At 42.2% G+C, this 20,232-nt stretch overlaps 2 protein-coding genes across 4 annotated transcripts; one reads left to right on the top strand and one right to left on the bottom strand.

The window, feature by feature from the left end:
• Window positions 1-3,229: 3,229 nt before the first annotated feature.
• Window positions 3,230-8,972, top strand: LOC105899246 (CD48 antigen-like). Of its 2 annotated transcripts, none has more exons than XM_031563165.1 (5): window positions 3,230-3,420; window positions 7,108-7,416; window positions 7,643-7,903; window positions 8,049-8,185; window positions 8,822-8,972. In XM_031563165.1, the coding sequence occupies exons 1-5, from the start codon at window positions 3,270-3,272 to the stop codon at window positions 8,864-8,866; spliced, it is 903 nt and encodes a 300-aa protein (XP_031419025.1). In that variant the 5' UTR covers window positions 3,230-3,269; the 3' UTR covers window positions 8,867-8,972. The 2 variants fall into 2 exon arrangements, with proteins under 2 accessions (XP_031419025.1, XP_031419026.1); XM_031563166.1 differs by lacking the exon at window positions 3,230-3,420 and adding an exon at window positions 3,441-3,538.
• Window positions 8,973-14,929: 5,957 nt separating this feature from the next.
• On the bottom strand, window positions 14,930-19,578 carry LOC116219644. 2 transcript variants are annotated; one of them, XR_004163268.2, is made up of 3 exons: window positions 19,263-19,578; window positions 15,556-17,010; window positions 14,930-15,037 (listed from the first exon to the last, which is right to left on the bottom strand). XR_004163268.2 is itself a non-coding variant. In XM_031563304.2 (2 exons), the coding sequence occupies exon 2, from the start codon at window positions 17,006-17,008 to the stop codon at window positions 15,869-15,871; it is 1,140 nt and encodes a 379-aa protein (XP_031419164.1). In that variant the 5' UTR covers window positions 17,009-17,010; window positions 19,263-19,578; the 3' UTR covers window positions 15,295-15,868. The 2 variants fall into 2 exon arrangements, 1 of the variants encoding a protein (XP_031419164.1); XM_031563304.2 differs by lacking the exon at window positions 14,930-15,037 and having other exon boundaries at window positions 15,295-17,010.
• Between the last annotated feature and the right edge of the window lie 654 nt (window positions 19,579-20,232).

Here is a 20,232-nt window from a genome sequence, read left to right on the forward strand (position 1 = left end):
CTTTCTTTTTACTCTCTGTTTCAGAACGTGTCACAGGAAGGAAATCAAACCGACACGCTGAAGTGAAGTTGATCTCTGTTCCGCACAGGGTGCAGAGTGAAGAAACATGACATCAACTAGGACTTTGTCTTTGCTGGTTCAACTGGTCTTTGTTCATCACACAAGTGGAAATATTACTCTCATGTTCTGCTGATTTGACTAGAATTCAGTAATATAGGCCCATGTGATCATACACATCGTGTCCAGTGTGTAGAATAATTTAAAAATGTCTGTTAATCAGAACAGTTATGTTTGGTTTGGGCAAATCAATATTCATTTCAATTTGATCAATATAGTGCCAAAACAATAAACATAGGTAACATCCTTCCTGTCTTTTCACAGCTGGGTCACCTGTGTCTGTGTTCAGACCCACTGGAGGATCTGTCACTCTGGAGTTCCAGGGACACCAGCAGCTGGAGACAGAGAGAATAGATTTACGTCAGGTGGGACTGCTTGATGTCCCTGTAGGTCTCTGAAAGTCTTAAGGGTAAGTTAAGATTCACACTTGGTTGAGGCAGTATGTAGTTGCAGTTTTGAGAGGGTCTGTGGTTAGTGTGTCAGATGTAGCCAGCACAGCCTGGAGGACTTCTACATTTACATTTACATTTAGTCATTTAGCAGACGCTTTTGTCCAAAGCGACGTACAAGGGAGAGAACAGTCAAGCTAAGAGCAATAAAAAAGCATGGTGTAACAATAAATACTACTTTACATGAGAATTAGAAAAACAACGACCTAGAAAAAAGGAAAAAGAAGTGCAGGAATGTAACTGCTGAAGTGCAAGTTAAGCGCTAGTCAGGTGCCAGTTAGGAGGGGAGGTGCTCTCTGAAGAGTTGGGTCTTCAAAAGCTTCTTGAAGGTAGAGAGGGACGCCCCTGCTCTGGTAGTACTAGGCAGTTCGTTCCACCAACGTGGAACTACAAATGTAAATAGTCTGGATTGCCGTGCTTGCACGGACGGCAGTGCCAAACGACGCTCACTAGACGAGCGCAGCGTCCTGGGTGTAACATTTGCCCTTACAAGAGCATTTAGGTAGGTGGGAGCAGAACCAGTTAGCACTCTGTAGGCAAGCATAAGTGACTTGAACTTAATGCGAGCAGCTACCGGCAGCCAGTGGAGCTCGATGAGTAGCGGGGTGACGTGTGCCCTTTTCGGTTGGTTGAACACCAGACGCGCCGCCGCGTTCTGGATCATCTGTAGTGGTTTCACCACGCAAGCCGGCAGGCCCGTTAGGAGTAGTCAAGGCAGGAACTCACCAAGGTTTGCACCAGCAGCTGGGTGGCATACTGGGTTAGGTACGGCCTGATTTTGCGGATGTTGTATAGCGCAAAGCGGCACGACCTGGAGACAGAGGCGATGTGGGCCGTGAAGGTCAGTTGGTCATCAATAATGACCCAGAGGTTTCTTGCTGTTTTGGATGGAACAAGAGATAAAGTCATTATTGATATTGATGTTGTGGTGGATAAACCGTTTGGCTAGGAAGACCATCAGTTCCGTTTTGGCCAGGTTCAGCTGAAGGTGGAGATTTTTCATCCATGTGGATATATCAGCAAGACAGTCCGAGATCCGCGCCGAGACATTGATGTCCTCAGGAAGGAAAGACAGAAACAGTAGAGTATCATCGGCATAACAGCGATAGGAAAACCCATGCGAGCGGATGATAGGGCCCAACGAGGTGGTGTAAATGGCAAAGAGAAGTGCTCTCATCACCGAGCCTTGGGGCACCCCAGTGGTGAGGCGGTGAAGTACAGACAGCTGACCTTGCCAAGACACGTTGAACGAGCGCCCAGTGAGGTAGGATTCAAACCAGGAGTGCGCGTTGCCAGAAATGCCCATACTTGACAGTATGGACAGAAGGATGCGGTGGTTGACTGTATCAAACGCAGCTGATAAGTCAAGCAGGACGAGAGCAAATGTTACACCCAGGATGCTGCGCTCTTCTAGTGAGCGTCGTTTGGCACTGCCGTCTGTGCAAGCACGGCAATCCAGACTATTCTCATTTGTAGTTCCACGTTGGTGGAACGAACTGCCTAGTACTACCAGAGCAGGGGCGTCCCTCACTACCTTCAAGAAGCTTTTGAAGACCCAACTCTTCAGAGAGCACCTCCCTTCCTAACTGGCACCTTGACTAGCGCTTAACTTGCACTTCAGCAGTTACATTCCTGCACTTCTTTTTCCTTTCTAGGTTGTTTTTCTGATTCTTATGTAAAGTAGTCTTTATTGTTACACCATGTTTTTTATTGCTCTTAGCTTGACTGTTCTCTCCCTTGTACATCGCTTTGGACAAAAGCGTCTGCTAAATGAGAAAAAAATATATATATATATATTGGCAACACACTATGCCGTAATGGTTTGAAGTCCTGCAGCGTTCGCAAGGTCCCCCTGCTCAAGGAAGCACATGTACAGGACCGTCTGAAGTTTGCAAATGAACACTTGAATGATTCTAAGGAGGATTTGGAGAAGGTGATGTGGTCAGATGAGACCAAAATCGAGCTCTTTGGCATCAACTCGACTTGCCGTGTTTGGAGGGGGAAGAATGCTGAATATGACCCCAAAAACACCATCCCAAGCGTCAAGCATGGAGGTCGAAACAATATGCTTTGGGGCTGTTTCTCTGCCAAGGGTACAGGACGACTCCACCGCATCGAGGGGACTATTGATGGGGCCATGTACCGTGGAATATTGGGCGTGAACCTCATTCCCTCCCATTGAAAACGCAACCTTAAGGATTTGGAGAGGATCTGCTAAGAGGAGTGGACCAAAATCCCTCCTGAGATGTGTGTAAACCTGGTGACCAACTACAAGAAAAGTCTGACGTCTGTGCTTGCCAACAAGGGTTACTCCACCAAGTACTAGGTCATGTTTTGCTAGGGGTTAAAATACTTATTTGCTGCGATCAAATGCAAATCAATTCATAACTGTTATAAAATGCAGTTTTCTGGATGTTTTTGTGAAATTCTGTCTCTCACTGTTAAAATAGACCTACCATTACAATTATAGATCACGCATTTCTTTGCAAGTGGGCAAACTTGCGAAATCGGCAGGGGTTCAAATACTTATTTTCCCCACTGTATATACAGTATATATATATTATTTTCTGAAGAAGAGAAGATGGTAAAGACAGACTTTAGTAAGTCGATGCTGTCTGATGATTATGTTCATGTGTGTGGTTTTTATTTCGACACATATTAGGGGGATGGGTATTAGACTGCAGGGGTGGTGATGTCTGACTCATGTGGTGTCATTTGGTGGGTCATTACTGTTTCCTGGTTAACTTCCTGTGGTTGTCCATGTGTCTTCCTTCACACATGTTGACTCTCTCTCAGCACAAAATGGAGATGTTTCTTTCTGCTGTGATGCTTCTTCTGGTTGGTGTCCAAACAGGTTATAGTCATTTCTTAAATATCTGCTAGAGTTTGGACTTTCCCTACATCTGTGATGCTGTCCGTAGACCTGGTCTGCTTGCTTTCCCCCCTGCTTCTACCATTCCTCCTTGCCACAGGTGAGTGTTCACTTTACTGTTTTTGAGCAACTCAGTGTTGCTTCAGCCTTGTGCCTTGGGTTACTGTCCTACTGGTAGGTAATACCTCTCCGCTGTTTGGAATCTATTTCCAATAATTCTCTATTCAATTCTGAAAAGGTTTTCCAGTTCTTGCAGAACAGAAATATCCCCACAGCATGAGGTTGCCGCTGACATATTTCACGATGGTGTTTCTTGAGGCATTGGCTGTGTTAGATTTACGCCTCGGAGCGCTTTGAGGATTGGCCAAAAAGCTCTATTTTGGTCACATATGAGCATAAAAACATTTCTCCATATCTTAAGCAACTTCCATTCATGTCTTAATATGGATCTTCTGAAAGAATGGCTTATTTTTGCCTCCCTCTGAAACAGTCCCGTTTTATGGATAACTCTTAAGACTGTGGACTCCTACACCTGCACCCCTATTCCAGCAAATCTGGGCCCTATTTTCCCATCTGTTTGAGTCAAAAATTTTACTAGGGACAAAAACAAAGACAAAATCGGTCCAGTATTGAGTCATAATGCTGTAATTGGCAACCACAACACGGCTATACAATGTAATCCTATGGGGAAACCATCTGTGTAAACTGCTTGGTGTCGCCACTGACAGGCTTCTAATTTGATTTTAAGTGTCTGACCACATGGTCATTAGTTTGTTAGTCTGTCTGTCTCTCGTGTTAGGGGATCTCTGGCGCTGTCTGTCTGTCTGTCTGTCTGTCTGTCTGTCTGTCGGGTTAGGGGATCTCCCTTGTTACTGTCCTACTGGTAGGTAATACCTCTCAGCTGTTTTAAACAGACTGTAACAGGTTGTTTTGAGCTATTGTGTAGAATTTATTTCCATTAATTCTCTATTCAATTCTGAAAGGTGTAAGAAAAAGTTGAAAGGTGTAAGAAAAAAGGAAGTTTCTTTTGTGGTTGATGTAGCAATCTGTCTTTGTAAGAAAAAGGAAGTTTATTTTGTGGTTGATGTAGCAATCTGTCTTTGTAAGAAAAAAGGAAGTTTCTTTTGTGGTTGATGCAGCAATCTGTCTTTATTCCAGTAAAGTTCAGTAACAAAGCACGTGGAAGCCACTCCGGATTCAGCTGTGCAGATCTGAACAACAAGCATCGCCAACTCTAGCCATATATTCTGTTTAAGACACCTCCTAGGCTTTTAATGTAAATGAGCTAGCCTTATAATGCAAACAGGTCTTGCAACCTTTCGTTGTTCTGTATGAAAATCAGGTTTCTGTGACTTGCTGTCTGAGATGGTTCTCAATGGCCTACCCCATTCCCATACTATGATTAATTGCAGTCACTCACACCTCAGTTTGCTTCCTGACCCCAGGTATCTGAGCAAATCCAGTGTGGGGACCTTTCCTTTGTTACCATGATAAGATTACCATTTTGGAAAGCAGCTGCTTGATCATGAATCTCATGTTCACTCACAGGATATACTGTCATTTCTTACAGTCCCCTCTTTGATGCTATGAGGCCATACATAGCATCACATCAAGTTTCTTTCTCAGAGTCACACCTTTCATCGAGGTGTCCAGGTTGCTCTCTCTGTGGCCATTAGGGAGTCTTACCTGTCATTGGACTCATCTCCCTCGCGTACACTGGTCATCTCCCAGTCTCAATAGGTAACTTATCATGGGGTCATTATCTAATTTGATACTATAATATAAAAAATGTCTCAGGTTTGGGAGAAGCATTTGAGAACCACCACAGCCAAGGAGACAGTCCGCGATAATTGAGGAAGACATAAGGGCATCTGACATCCAAAACACAAGTAAATATAAATGTAAACGCGCCTAAATTGTTATAGAACATCATAGCATGCATCTTCATTTCATCTGTCCGTGTGTGTGTTCCATGTTTCAGCTCAAATTCAAAATTTGCTTACTTTGTTTATGACAAGTTTATGACAATATGCTCATTGACCTCCACTGGCTGCCTTTAGTTGCTCGCATTAAGTTCAAGTCACTTATACTTGCCTACAGAGTGCTTGATGGTTCCGCTCCTACCTACCTAAATGCTCTTGTAAGGGCAAATGTTACACCCAGGATGCTGCGCTATTCTAGTGAGCTTTCGGTTGGCACTGCCGTCTGTGCAAGTACGGCAGTCCAGACTATTCTCATTTGTAGTTCCACGTTGGTGGAATGAACTGCCTAGCACTACCAGAGCAGGGGCGTCCCTCTCTACCTTTAAGAAGTTTCTGAAGACCCAACTCTTCAGAGAGCACTTCCTGTCCTAACTGGCACTTCGACAAGTGCTTAACTTGCAATTACAGCAGTTACATTTCTGCACTTCTTTTTCTTTCTATTTAATTTTTTTAATATATTTCTTATGTAAAGTAGTATTTATTGTTACACCAGGTTCTATTGCTCATAGCTTGTACGTCGCTTTGGACAAAAGTGTCTGCTAAATGACTAAATGTAAATGTAAATGACAAGTCATGTTTGTCATTTGTCTTGTGTTGCACTTGCTTGATGTTTGACTGTGTTAGGAAAGTTATTGACTCACTAGTTTGTGTAAGATTCTTTTCTATATTCAGTCTATTACACTTAATTCTAAAGGGTGGTCTAGTTGGTTGTTGCAATCAAGGAAGCTGGAGCGGTTTGGATCAGAGCCAGAGATATTTATTGTCAGACAAGAAATATCACTAAGTACTTTTCTGAGTCTAAGTATTCTAAGTGGAGCAGAGTTCTAAGAGTCGCCGGGCACACGCGGATGTGTGTCGGGGGTCGTCTCCAGGAGATGGTCGTCCTTCCTTCCTCTGCGTGCTGCTCTGAACCCCGTCGCTCCGATCTGATTCCCTGAGCCTCCGGCACAGGCTAATTTAACTGGTGGCATTACGTAAACCGAATGGAATGCATAACAATCTCTAACACACACACATACACTACGTAAACGGAATGAAATGCATAACAATCTCTAACACACACACATACACATACATATACCATGACAGTCGATCACTGTCCTTCAGCCCAAGAACCCAGGCACCAGGAGGACTCTAACCTTACTGGAATTTGGGCCTACGGCCCTGGTAGTGGTGGAGGGGCATACACAAGCTATATGGACATGAGAAATATCACTGGAATCTAACATTTGTAACAAACAAATTAAGCAAATTTCAACAGGTTTGCTAAGTTTAGCCGCTAGCAAGACATCTCGTTAACGATGTTAGCAAGCTTGTCATAACACGCTTGGACATTGATGCTAGTAATAAGTGCTCTCGCATCAGCTTCTTTCTAATGTTATTGTGATAGCTATGTTGGCTAGCTTGCCAACAACTTTCCTAACACAGTCAAACATCAAGCAAATGCAACACAAGACAAAGCAAGACAGCCAAAAAGTTACTGAATAGTCCAGCAGAAAGTAGCCCCCTACCTGGCGGCTCCAGAAACTCCATAGTGTTACTTTACGCAAAAGAGGAAAAGTCACGTTTGTCATCTGTAGACACCAAAGTACATGAAATCTACTGTGATAGATCTAAAAAGATCAACAAAATCTTTATTAAACTACTAACGTATTATTTGTGTAACATCCTCCCTGTCTTTTCACAGCTGGGTCACCTGTGTCTGTGTTCAGACCCACTGGAGGATCTGTCACTCTGGAGTTCCAGGGACACCTGCAGCTGGAGAAGGAGGATGTCGATCTCATACAGTGGTACTTTGGTCAAGAAAAAATAATGAAATATGCACCTCTGAGAGACTCCAATACCATATTCACCTATCAAGACAGAGTGGAGTTTAATAAAGAGACCTTCTCTCTTGAGCTGAAGAACCTGCAAAAGAATGACAGTGGACTCTACAGCAGAGAGATCATTGCTAGAGAAACATATGTTGTGGCTGAATACAGGCTCTCTGTTCTGGGTGAGTGTTACTGATGATGTATTACATTTTAAACATTTTAATATGGAAGGGATAATGCAGAGTCCACCGGTAAGTATGGGAAAGTAGATCCCAACAGGACGGACAGGACCCTGATGCACAGCACAAGTTTCAAGTAGCATTCTCTATCATAAGGTGCTAAATGTGTCTTTGAGTTGGTTTTGTGTGTGTGTGTGTGTGTGTGTGTGTGTGTGTGTGTGTGTTTCAGATCCAGTGGAGTCCCCTGTCCTGCCCGTTGTCTATAATTGGACCAGCTGTGACTCCTGTAATGTGACGGTGACCTGTAAAGGTCGTGACCTCTCTCTGACCTCCACCTGTGACTGCAGCACCTGCTGTCCAGAGGAAGAACATTCCACTGACTCCACCCTCACCCTCTCTTTTGAAGCTGATGTCATCACCTGTAACCACAGCAACCCAGTCAGCTGGCAAATTGCTACTATGGACATCAAAGCACTCTGTAGTAGAACTGGTAAAATACTCAATCACTGCACACTGCACTGAGCTCACTATGGAGTTCAGAGTGAGATGATGTAATTGGTCCAGAGAGAGGGGAGACTTTTACTATTGTTCATCACTTCACAGAAGACAATGCTAGTAATGATTTGGAATTGCAGGTCAAAATCAGGATCTATCTCTTCCTGGACCAGTGTCTTCATGGATCAGAATTGCTGGAGGTGCTCTGATTGTGACTCTGTGCAGTGCTGCCCTCTACTGGTGGGTGAAGAGGCTGGAACGAGGAGTCACTGAGCAGGTACATTTACATTTACATTTAGTCATTTAGCAGACGCTTTTGTCCAAAGCGATGTACAAGGGAGAGAATAGTCAAGCTACGAGCAGAAAAAGAAGTGCAGAAATGTAACTGCTGTAATTGCAAGTTACGCACTAGCCGAAATGCCAGTTAGGACGGGAAGTGCTCTCTGAAGAATTGGGTCTTCAAAAGCTTCTTAAAGGTAGAGAGGGACGCCCCTGCTCTGGTAGTGCTAGGCAGTTCATTCCACCAACGTGGAACTACAAATGAGAATAGTCTGGACTGCCGTACTTGCACAGACGGTACTTCAGGTACTTCAGTGAACTGTGTTTTAGCTGTATCTATTAGTGAGCACATGTGTGTGTGTGTGTGTGTATGTGTGTATGTGTGTGTGTGTGTGTGTGTGTGTGTGTGTGTGTGTGTGTGTGTGAATTTGACAGCATGAGCACACACTGATGAAAATGTACATATGTACTGTTAGTAACTTGGATAAAAACATCTTCTGAATAAATACATGTAAATTATTTAAGATGTAAGTAATCAAACTAAAATACCTGGGTAGTTTCACTAATCCATCTCAAATTATTTTGCATTGTAAAATCTCTTATTTTTCTTATATCTGCTTTGCACCCTGTGCAGTTTGTCCCAGCAGACTCTCCATCCACCGCCGACACCAACGTGTGAACAGAATCACATCTATCCTCGGAGGGCCATGAAACCTATCCAGCCAATTAAGAGAAATGATGCTCCTGTGTCCTTTATCACTGGGGTTTGAAACACCCAAGACCTCTCTCTCTTACTCAAATACATCATGTTCAAATTCTGAATATATATTACATATACGTATTATTGTGATAATTGTTATTTTTATTGTAATCTGATATTTTCAATATGGTGATACATGTTAGGCCCTAGTTTGACAGACTCAATGTTAGAGCCATCCTTGATAAATCTGCCCACAACACACGTTTATTTCATTACAACAGTTGGGGAAAGAAAATGTGCTATTTTCTGTTTTATCAAATAACTTTGAAACAATCGATTTACCCTTTTCTGCTGTCGCCATCCTTCCTCATGTTTACCAAGGACTCTAACTGGACACTGAGTACAGGCTAGATCTAGCATTACGTGATTAACGTGTACTCAATGTTAATGTAGCATTACGTGATTAAAGTGTACTCAATGTTAATCTAGCATTACGTGATTAACGTGTACTCAATGTTAATGTAGCATTACGTGATTAACGTGTACTCAATGTTAATGAATAAGGGCTTCTACTATAATATCATAATGTAAGAGTGCAGTTATTACTATGTGTAGATAGTTATATAGCCTTATGTCAACTATCATGAGACATTATGAATACATTATAACCATTTATGAATGTGTTTACAATGCTTTATGGATACTGAGTTTAAATAAAAGGAGAAGGACATTATTATGGAGTCTGCAATGCAAAGGTGATTTAAGTAAAGATCAACATCTCTAACATCAACGTGAGGGAGCATCAACCAACATCTCTAACATCAACGTGAGGGAGCATCGATCAACATCTCTAACATCAACGTGAGGGAGCATCAACCAACATCTCTAACATCAACGTGAGGGAGCATCGATCAACATCTCTAACATCAACGTGAGGGAGCATCAACCAACATCTCTAACATCAACGTGAGGGAGCATCAACCAACATCTCTAACATCAACGTGAGGGAGCATCAACCAACATCTCTAACATAAACGTGAGGGAGCATCAACCAACATCTCTAACATCAACGTGAGGGAGCATCAACCAACATCTCTAACATCAACGTGAGGGAGCATCGATCAACATCTCTAACATCAACGTGAGGGAGCATCAACCAACATCTCTAACATCAACGTGAGGGAGCATCAACCAACATCTCTAACATCAACGTGAGGGAGCATCGATCAACATCTCTAACATCAACGTGAGGGAGCATCAACCAACATCTCTAACATCAACGTGAGGGAGCATCGATCAACATCTCTAACATCAACGTGAGGGAGCATCAACCAACATCTCTAACATCAACGTGAGGGAGCATCGATCAACATCTCTAACATCAACGTGAGGGAGCATCAACCAACATCTCTAACATCAACGTGAGGGAGCATCAACCAACATCTCTAACATCAACGTGAGGGAGCATCAACCAACATCTCTAACATCAACGTGAGGGAGCATCGATCAACATCTCTAACATCAACGTGAGGGAGCATCAACCAACATCTCTAACATCAACGTGAGGGAGCATCAACCAACATCTCTAACATCAACGTGAGGGAGCATCAACCAACATCTCTAACATAAACGTGAGGGAGCATCAACCAACATCTCTAACATCAACGTGAGGGAGCATCGATCAACATCTCTAACATCAACGTGAGGGAGCATCGATCAACATCTCTAACATCAACGTGAGGGAGCATCGACCAACATCTCTAACATCAACGTGAGGGAGCATCAACCAACATCTCTAACATCAACGTGAGGGAGCATCAACCAACATCTCTAACATCAACGTGAGGGAGCATCAACCAACATCTCTAACATCAACGTGAGGGAGCATCAACCAACATCTCTAACATCAACGTGAGGGAGCATCAACCAACATCTCTAACATCAACGTGAGGGAGCATCAACCAACATCTCTAACATCAACGTGAGGGAGCATCACCAACATCTCTAACATCAACGTGAGGGAGCATCAACCAACATCTCTAACATCAACGTGAGGGAGCATCAACCAACATCTCTAACATCAACGTGAGGGAGCATCAACCAACATCTCTAACATCAACGTGAGGGAGCATCAACCAACATCTCTAACATCAACGTGAGGGAGCATCAACCAACATCTCTAACATCAACGTGAGGGAGCATCAACCAACATCTCTAACATCAACGTGAGGGAGCATCAACCAACATCTCTAACATCAACGTGAGGGAGCATCAACCAACATCTCTAACATCAACGTGAGGGAGCATCAACCAACATCTCTAACATCAACGTGAGGGAGCATCAACCAACATCTCTAACATCAACGTGAGGGAGCATCAACCAACATCTCTAACATCAACGTGAGGGAGCATCAACCAACATCTCTAACATCAACGTGAGGGAGCATCAACCAACATCTCTAACATCAACGTGAGGGAGCATCAACCAACATCTCTAACATCAACGTGAGGGAGCATCAACCAACATCTCTAACATCAACGTGAGGGAGCATCAACCAACATCTCTAACATCAACGTGAGGGAGCATCAACCAACATCTCTAACATCAACGTGAGGGAGCATCAACCAACATCTCTAACATCAACGTGAGGGAGCATCAACCAACATCTCTAACACCAACGTGAGGGAGCATCGATCAACATCTCTAACACCAACGTGAGGGAGCATCGATCAACATCTCTAACACCAACGTGAGGGAGCATCGATCAACATCTCTAACATCAACGTGAGGGAGCATCGAACCAACATCTCTAACATCAACGTGAGGGAGCATCAACCACATCTCTAACATCAACGTGAGGGAGCATCAACCAACATCTCTAACATCAACGTGAGGGAGCATCAACCAACATCTCTAACATCAACGTGAGGGAGCATCAACCAACATCTCTAACATCAACGTGAGGGAGCATCAACCACATCTCTAACATCAACGTGAGGGAGCATCAACCAACATCTCTAACATCAACGTGAGGGAGCATCAACCAACATCTCTAACATCAACGTGAGGGAGCATCAACCAACATCTCTAACATCAACGTGAGGGAGCAATCAACCAACATCTCTAACATCAACGTGAGGGAGCATCAACCAACATCTCTAACATCAACGTGAGGGAGCATCACCAACATCTCTAACATCAACGTGAGGGAGCATCAACCAACATCTCTAACATCCAACGTGAGGGAGCATCAACCAACATCTCTAACATCAACGTGAGGGAGCATCAACCACATCTCTAACATCAACGTGAGGGAGCATCAACCAACATCTCTAACATCAACGTGAGGGAGCATCAACCAACATCTCTAACATCAACGTGAGGGAGCATCAACCAACATCTCTAACATCAACGTGAGGGAGCATCGATCAACATCTCTAACATCAACGTGAGGGAGCATCAACCAACATCTCTAACATCAACGTGAGGAGCATCAACCAACATCTCTAACATCAACGTGAGGGAGCATCAACCAACATCTCTAACATCAACGTGAGGGAGCATCAACCAACATCTCTAACATCAACGTGAGGGAGCATCAACCACAGAATCCGACAGATCATATTGTTTACAGTCAGAATGTCCTATAAGGGCACATCCAGCGCCGCCATCGACGATCACAGATGAGCATATTAACCAATTTGACACGATTTGCCGTGCTAGTCGGATGGTCCAATGCTGTTAGGATGCAGTGTAGGGCTAAGGCTATATTCACACTGCTGTTAGGATGCAGTGTAGGCCTAAGGCTATATTCACACTCCTCTTAGGATGCAGTGTAGTTCTAAGGCTATATTCACACTGCTGTTAGGATGCAGTTTAGGCCTAAGGCTATATTCACACTGCAGGCCATTCTGATCTCTTTATGACAGACTGTTCACTCTGTTACCGGCAAATTGGTTGGGACCAAAATATCTCAGTAACAGTTCATTGAGCTGAAGAGTGGCAGCAGGTTGAAGCACCTTTTAGCGTCTTGCTCCCTTGTGACCTTCTCGGTAGCCTTGATGCGACCTTGAATACCCCCACCTCTCAGATGTGGCCTTAAAACCTCTCCTCCATTTCGCTTTGCCATACTTGTGCGAGGCAGGCGAGGACGACCATATGCAAAATTTGACAGCTTTGCAGAACAAAGCAGGCTCATGTTTGACACTGAGCTGAGACTTAGCATTATTGTTCTCTTTGTGTCAAATCAAATGTTTATAGCATGTAGCAGGAAAACGAGAAGAATACCATTTGTAGGTTATATTTTTTGACTTGTCTCTCACATGTATTGTTTATGGTGTCCTAGTAAAATGACTGAGCTGACAGTACACTTACTGCCGAAGGTGTTTGGAGTTACAAGGTCTCACTGTACTGTAAAACATGTCACAAAACAGACCCAAATGAAAACCTTTAAAACAACTCAGCGTCATTGTTTTGTTACGATGTGTCTGGTTGGGAGGTGCGAGAATAGATGTTTTGTCACAATGTCAGTTTAACATTCTATTGTGTTTCCGTTATGGTTGGTGCATTTCAATAAGTGTTTTTATTTCAAGTTGTCATTATACAAACTAAGCCTTAACTGTCAATTCGCGTGACCCGTTTATAACTATAAATAAGACAAACGAACGAATCAGTTCAGCCAATTCAAGCGTATTATTTAATGTTCGTGTTATCTACAGCTAACCTGCATACATCTGGACCTTAATAAGGCATCGTTGGTATGTTTTATCCTTTGTTGTGAATTTTGTGAGATACAATATATGTTTATTTAACCTATTGTAACTGTATGCAATGACTATATGTTTATGCTAGAATTGATTTGTCTATGTCTTTTGTAAATTTCAGTTTTACACTTCCTATCTACTATCATTAAACCTGTGGACTACGTATATCTTCAGAGTCGTGATTTGTAGGAAGAGTTTATCTGGCTGTCAGCGTAGAGCTTACCGAAGACGGCACAGTCATATTTCAGTGTGGAAAAGCGTGTAGGTCAGACAGCCCTCTAGACCTGCTCACCACACAACAATGGCATTAGTTAGAGAGGCTATTGGGATACCAACTGCTACACTGACTGACTGAGCTGCATAAATCAGTTGCTGAAATTGAAAGTGGTGTTCATGGACCGCCCATCTCCAAAGCATTGCACAAAATCGGCATTCCTGGAACAGCAGCAAAACAGGAGCCCTGACTGAAAGAAGGCAAATATGTATCCCTGCTAGTTTTTGCAAATTATCGCTTGAAAGGTGGTGGAAATATGTGGAAATATGTGGAAATATGTAGCAGAAAGACTTGAGGTCGGATGAGATGAAAGTGGACGTTTTTGGCTAGACATTAAGATGCATGTGTGCTGTACCTCCACTTCTTTGCACTATTGTTGTGTTACAATTCACAGCTCCTGTATATAGGCATTCCTCCTTGAATATACTTTTTTTAGACTTCTTAGACCGTTGCACTGTTTGTATTGTTTTGTGTTGTGATGTATATTCTGTGTAAGCACACTGAGAGCCACTTTACCAAGTCAAATTCCTTGTTTGTGCAAACTTACTTGGCCAATAAAACCTGATTCTGATCTGCAGTCACAGCCCCTCTCCATCAGTGCTCTGTTCTTCCAAGCATAAAAATGAAGTTACACTGGTTTTCAGAAGGAAGTCAGGTCAAGCGTAAACATGAAGTTACACTGGTTTTCAGAAGGAAGTCAGGTCAAGCGTAAACATGAAGTTACACTGGTTTTCAGAAGGAAGTCAGGTCAAGCGTAAACATGAAGTTACACTGTGTTTTCAGAAGGAAGACAGGTCAAACCTGTGCAAAGGAATATTTGTTTTATTTGTGATCAAATGGAGGCAAATTAAATGTACAAAATTGAAAAAAATAAATGCTTTTAGACAGGTAGGTAGTCGTTGAACTTCAATATATCCGTGTTAGTCTAGTCCTTGTTCTTATTTAGAATAAAGTGTTCCTTTACGCAGTGTTTTCAATTAGTTCTGCTTTGTTCACTCTCTGAGCATTTTCAACTACACTTACTTATGATTCACAAATACTTAATTACTATTGCTTAATTTGGCTCTACATAACAGGACATGTGTTGCAAGAATAGGCTCTGTCTAGGACACCTTTAGTTTCCTGATCTTGTCTTGTTACCAGAATGCAGTATGTATGTGAACACGTAAGTGTATGTGTGTGTCTATCAGTCTGCATGTGTGTGAATTTGTATGTGTGTGTGTGTTTGTGTTTCTCCCTCTGTGTAAGCATGTGTGAGTGATCTGTCTCTACTCGGAGCAGTCTTGAGACACAGGCTGAACTTTTGAACATAGCTTGCTGATGCCATCACACATGTTGTCTGCGAGCTTCACAAGTTGTCACAAGTTGAGAATTCAACCTTTAAGTTACAACTGTCCCTGTGTTTTAACTGCACTGTAAAATATGATAATATAATACTTTATTATATGCGATAATATTTCGGCAAATGTATGATCTTGCATTGTTTAAAGGAAATACACACAAAATAAATCATATAGAAAAAAAATCGCTAAAATATGGTGTAAAATATATTTGTCTGTGTATACTGTACTTCTCTGGGCTCTACATAACAGGACATGCCTTTTGAAAGAATGGGCTCTGTCTAGGACACACGTTTGCAGAAAAGGGGCCAACAGGAAATAATCCAGAGACAGAGTAGGACAATATCAGGAAACTAAAGGATACATCTAGTTCCTGTTTTGTGCAGCACAACTCAAGTCAAAATTGTACGCAGCTACAGTCATCACTCTCTCCACAGGCAACACACACTGCAACTGCGCCTGCAGCAAACCCAGCAGCGCTTTTTACAGCGGGCAGGGACGTATCAAGAACGAACTGACGTGTAGGTACAGGCATCCCATGAATACCATCGGTGGGCACATCTCCCATCAGAGGGTCGAACTGCATACAATTGTCGCATCTCTTTATAGCTGTGATATGCCCATTACTAGACTTGACAGTAGTTGTACGGATATTAGTTTCGGCCCGTGAGTACCCAGCTTCTCAATGGCATGATGTTCAGCACAAGCATTTAGAGCTCGATTGCTTACTTTCGGCTCAATATCCATATTCATCTCATTTGCTGTTTTTTCAAGGATTCCTGCCTTTCTTGGGAATTCACCGACATGTCCTTTCCTAGCATTTGTTTTACTGGTGTATCCACTAGCTTCACCTTTCGAGGCATACTCATTCATTCTCATCTCTTGTCTGCACCGTTTGTTTGTCCCGTAAGTTTCGTTTCCTGTTTCCAGGTTTTTGGCTTTCGTGCAAACGTGGTCATCTCCATTTACTTTCTTCATTACTTTTTTTAACTTCTTGCCAGTGTCTACAACATCCTTGGCGGCGTCTTTTCCAATTTCATTTTTCAACACTTTCCTTTGCTTTGAAGCTTTGTTCAACTCCTTGGTGCCCTTTGCCGCAGTAGCTCCGGTAAGAAAATCTCCGGTAACAGAGTATGCAACATTTATTGCTGAGTTGAGGAAACCGTGACCATCTCTCTTTTTATCAGATTCAATTGCCTGGTCGATAGATTCTACAATTCCATAAGGCTTACTTTCAATTGCAGATATCGTTCCATCGTACGCAACACCACCTGATGCGCCTGCTAGTCCACCAAGAACGAATCCTCCTCCAACTCCACCAGTTAGAGCTCCAGCTCCCACCACAACCAATGTGCGACTGGCACCCTTCATGCAATCATGACCATGTTCCTTATCCCCCATTGCGTAGTGAACTACACCTTTTACGTGCCCAACAACTGGAGTGCTGTCAATAACTTGCTCAGTTGATTTACCCATCTTCTTCAGGACTCTCTTCGCTTCAGCCTCGTCACCAGCAGCACTATGAACAGCTGCACGAACTGGAGCAACAATTAGACTTCTCTCGGAATATTCAACCCAAGAATTCCCAGCATCCTTTACAAACTTTTTGGCAGCATCTTTAGCATCCTGGTCGTCTAGTATCTCTCCTGCAAGAGCGCAACCACCTGCTACAACTATCTTCACACTGCTATCAACAGCAGTGACGATTTCTCCGACCACCGGAATCGACTGTGCTGCACCCATTCCTGTGAACACAGAAAATAATTATAAAATTAATATTTTCAGAAAAATATGAGACACACATTGAAACATAAAACATGAAAATCCCCATACAATAGTGGGTTTAGTTATACCCATATTATCTAACCTAATGCACTAGTCAGTTGAATCCACGACCACCGGGTGGGAATCAAGGGAAGCAAGGGTTTCATCAAGAAAGAAGGCAAGCTTTGAGACGTGCAGTGGGCATGGATTAAAACCGGATCAGTAGTCATACAATTTTTTTTAGGAAATAAAAGGCTCAAATCAGAATCATGTTAATATGTTATATGTCATGTTACTTTAAACCCGACCCAAAAATAATGCGCCCGTATTGACCAGGGTTGTAACAGCAATCATTGCAAAGGGCTAAGCTGCCTTAATCGGATACAAACCCGTTGACCTGTCGTTACAAACTCAAGGTAGGCTACCCGATGAGCAGGGTTGCAAAAGCTCGCCTTAATGCCGTTGCTTATAGTCAACCCTGGTGCAAAGTTGGCAAAGGATGAGCTCTGAGGGTCATCAGATCATATTCCTCCTGGACGTCTCCATGGTGGGATGGGCAATAACAGTGAAAGTGCCATAATTCATAATCTACTCATGCTCAATAAAACGAGATGTGTGAGTGCGTCACGATCTCACACTATTTTCCCCTGGGATTTGCTGTTGTGGATAATATGCAATACAACATTAAAAAACCTTGTGTGTCGGAGGCAACATGTAGGCCATATATATTCCAAGGGCAGCATGCAGAGAGATGTGATTGCCTCCGTTCCTGGTATTTAACCCTCACATCTTTCTATGGGAACCCGGGTGCTAGTGATCACTAGGGGAGACCAGGCACAGTTGGAACTAGGCATGTGCATCTCCATCACTGAGCTTCGAGAACGAGGTTGCAATACACATCTGGACGAATGATCTGAAGCATTAAGGATACATATGATAAACTGCTAATGCCATACTATACAATTCACCCCTATTGTGATTCAATCTTATACGATGTGATGCAAAAGAATATGATGCTACTTAGGGCTGAACGATTAATTGCATTTGCGATTTAATCGCGATATGATAGAACGCGATTTTCTAACCGCAACGTTCGCGATTAAAAAACGTGGTCTAAAAAAAAAAAAAAAAAATTTAATTTTTTTTTTTTTTTTTTTAAGATGGTACATTTTGCACAGAGTGTTTAAAAAGTGCATGCCTAGTGTTTATACTTAAAATGACTTTTTTAAAATTACTTAAATGCACAGTGGCAAAGCCACCGATTTGTTGTTCTTGTTTCTGTAATGAGCAGTTAAATAAAAATGTAAAATGTGGGAAAGAATATTTTACACTAAATGTATCTAATATTGTGTTGGTCATATTTAAATCATTCATTACGTTTTGTTGGGGAAAAAAAGAGGATAAAAAAAAAATCGCATATTAAATCGCAATCGCAATATTTTGGTAAAAAATCGCAATTAGATTATTTTCCCAAATCGTTCAGCCCTAATGCTACTGTTACTCCCCAACCTTTGGTGGCACTATGGGGCGAACAGACACTCCACCACTGACCCAAATTAACTACTAAAAACACCTTTTTAAAAGTACCAAATCCGTGGGATTTATTAATATAAAACAAATACAACTACTACAAGACAACCATATTAAAAAAATAGCTGTAGAACAAAATCCCAGGCTGAGTGGCAGCAAGACCAGCAGTCCCCAAGCTAGAAGCCTCTCTCCTGCAGCAGGAAACTGGAGTCTTTAACTCCTGCTTGATCACCTGGCCAGGTGCATCTCATCTGGCAACCAGGGGTAGCACATTAACTTGGGTTGTATGAGTAGCTAACACTTAGAAATTAAAATTTACATTAACATGCATTTTAATGTAGTATGAACTCAAATAAATTGAGTGACTACAACAATGTTTTTAAGTAAACATAAATAGTAGACATAGAGTACACCTAACTTGGAAGTTCTAGTTTAATTTACTTAACTTGTTCAAGGCAACCGGTTTCCTAAATTCCTTTAAGTAAGATCAACTTATCAAATTTTACAGTGTACGGTCGTAAACCCGAGCAGACAGACTGAAAGTTAATAGGAGGACCTTTGACGAGAAAATCGCCCAAAATCGAGTGAAATTCTAAGACGGAAATTACACGATTAGAAAGTGAAACCCCCTTGCCTACTGAGCCGTTTACATAAAATGTACACAGAAAACTTCTGATTTAGGACATTTACAGCAAACACTTACCCAAAGTATCCAGATGAGATGAGAAACTGATGTTTCTAACAAAACGATTAGCAGAGCCGAACTACGGTTATAGCAGTTCTGAATAATTATTTGTAACGATCGGCTGCAGAGTTACGTTAAGGGGGGCGCGGTTTAAGAACGAAAACTAACCATAACTAACGAACTACTGGTCAAATGAAGTATGCCAGTGCTCTGACGGTATAGTAGCCAGTAACTAAACTATTAGGTTATGCGTTTCTAGCCTAAGTTGCATTTACATAATATGGTTGGGACACTTGGTCACAGTGTACAGTGGAGGGGTGGTGTTCTATGTTAAACTTTCCTTGCAGTCATGTGACTTACAAGACATGTCTGTAATAGGATGCCCACCTTCATACTACACTGCCCAGCTTCAACTTCAACCATGTCATATCCTGTCTTTTATTAGGTAAATTAATCAAAGACTGAAATGTAAAACTTATTTTAACTTATTTTGCAATACCTGCACTAAAGTAGTGACACAGCAGGATGACACTAGAGTAGCTCACCAATGAGTCTCATTACACTTATGACATGTCTGGTGTTACAGCTGCTGTTGCACAAATTAATCACTAGGGGAGGCAAAGCTTCATTTTCCCTGCACCTGAATTCAAGAGGGAGTTTATTGTGGAGTTGTAACTCTCTTCTTAGACTTCAAATTCTGGATCACTACACAAGCTGTCACTGTACGCAGATGATTCACTTCTCTATGTATCAAATCCATCCACATCTCTCCCGATAGTTCTGGACATCCTAAAGCAATTTGGCCAACCTTCTGGCTACAAACTCAACTTCGGAAAGAGTGAGTTATTTGCAATTAATAACTTAGTTGGTGACTTGCCAGACAACATAGTTCCTTTTAAAAGAGTGGATAACTGTTTTAAATATGTGGGTATACTTATAACAAGGTCTCTAAAAGATACTTTCAATACAAATGTTGTCCCCTTGCTTG

The sequence above is a fragment of the Clupea harengus genome, chromosome 25 (assembly GCF_900700415.2).
Source record: "Clupea harengus chromosome 25, Ch_v2.0.2, whole genome shotgun sequence".
NCBI classification, from domain to species: Eukaryota; Metazoa; Chordata; class Actinopteri; order Clupeiformes; family Clupeidae; genus Clupea; species Clupea harengus.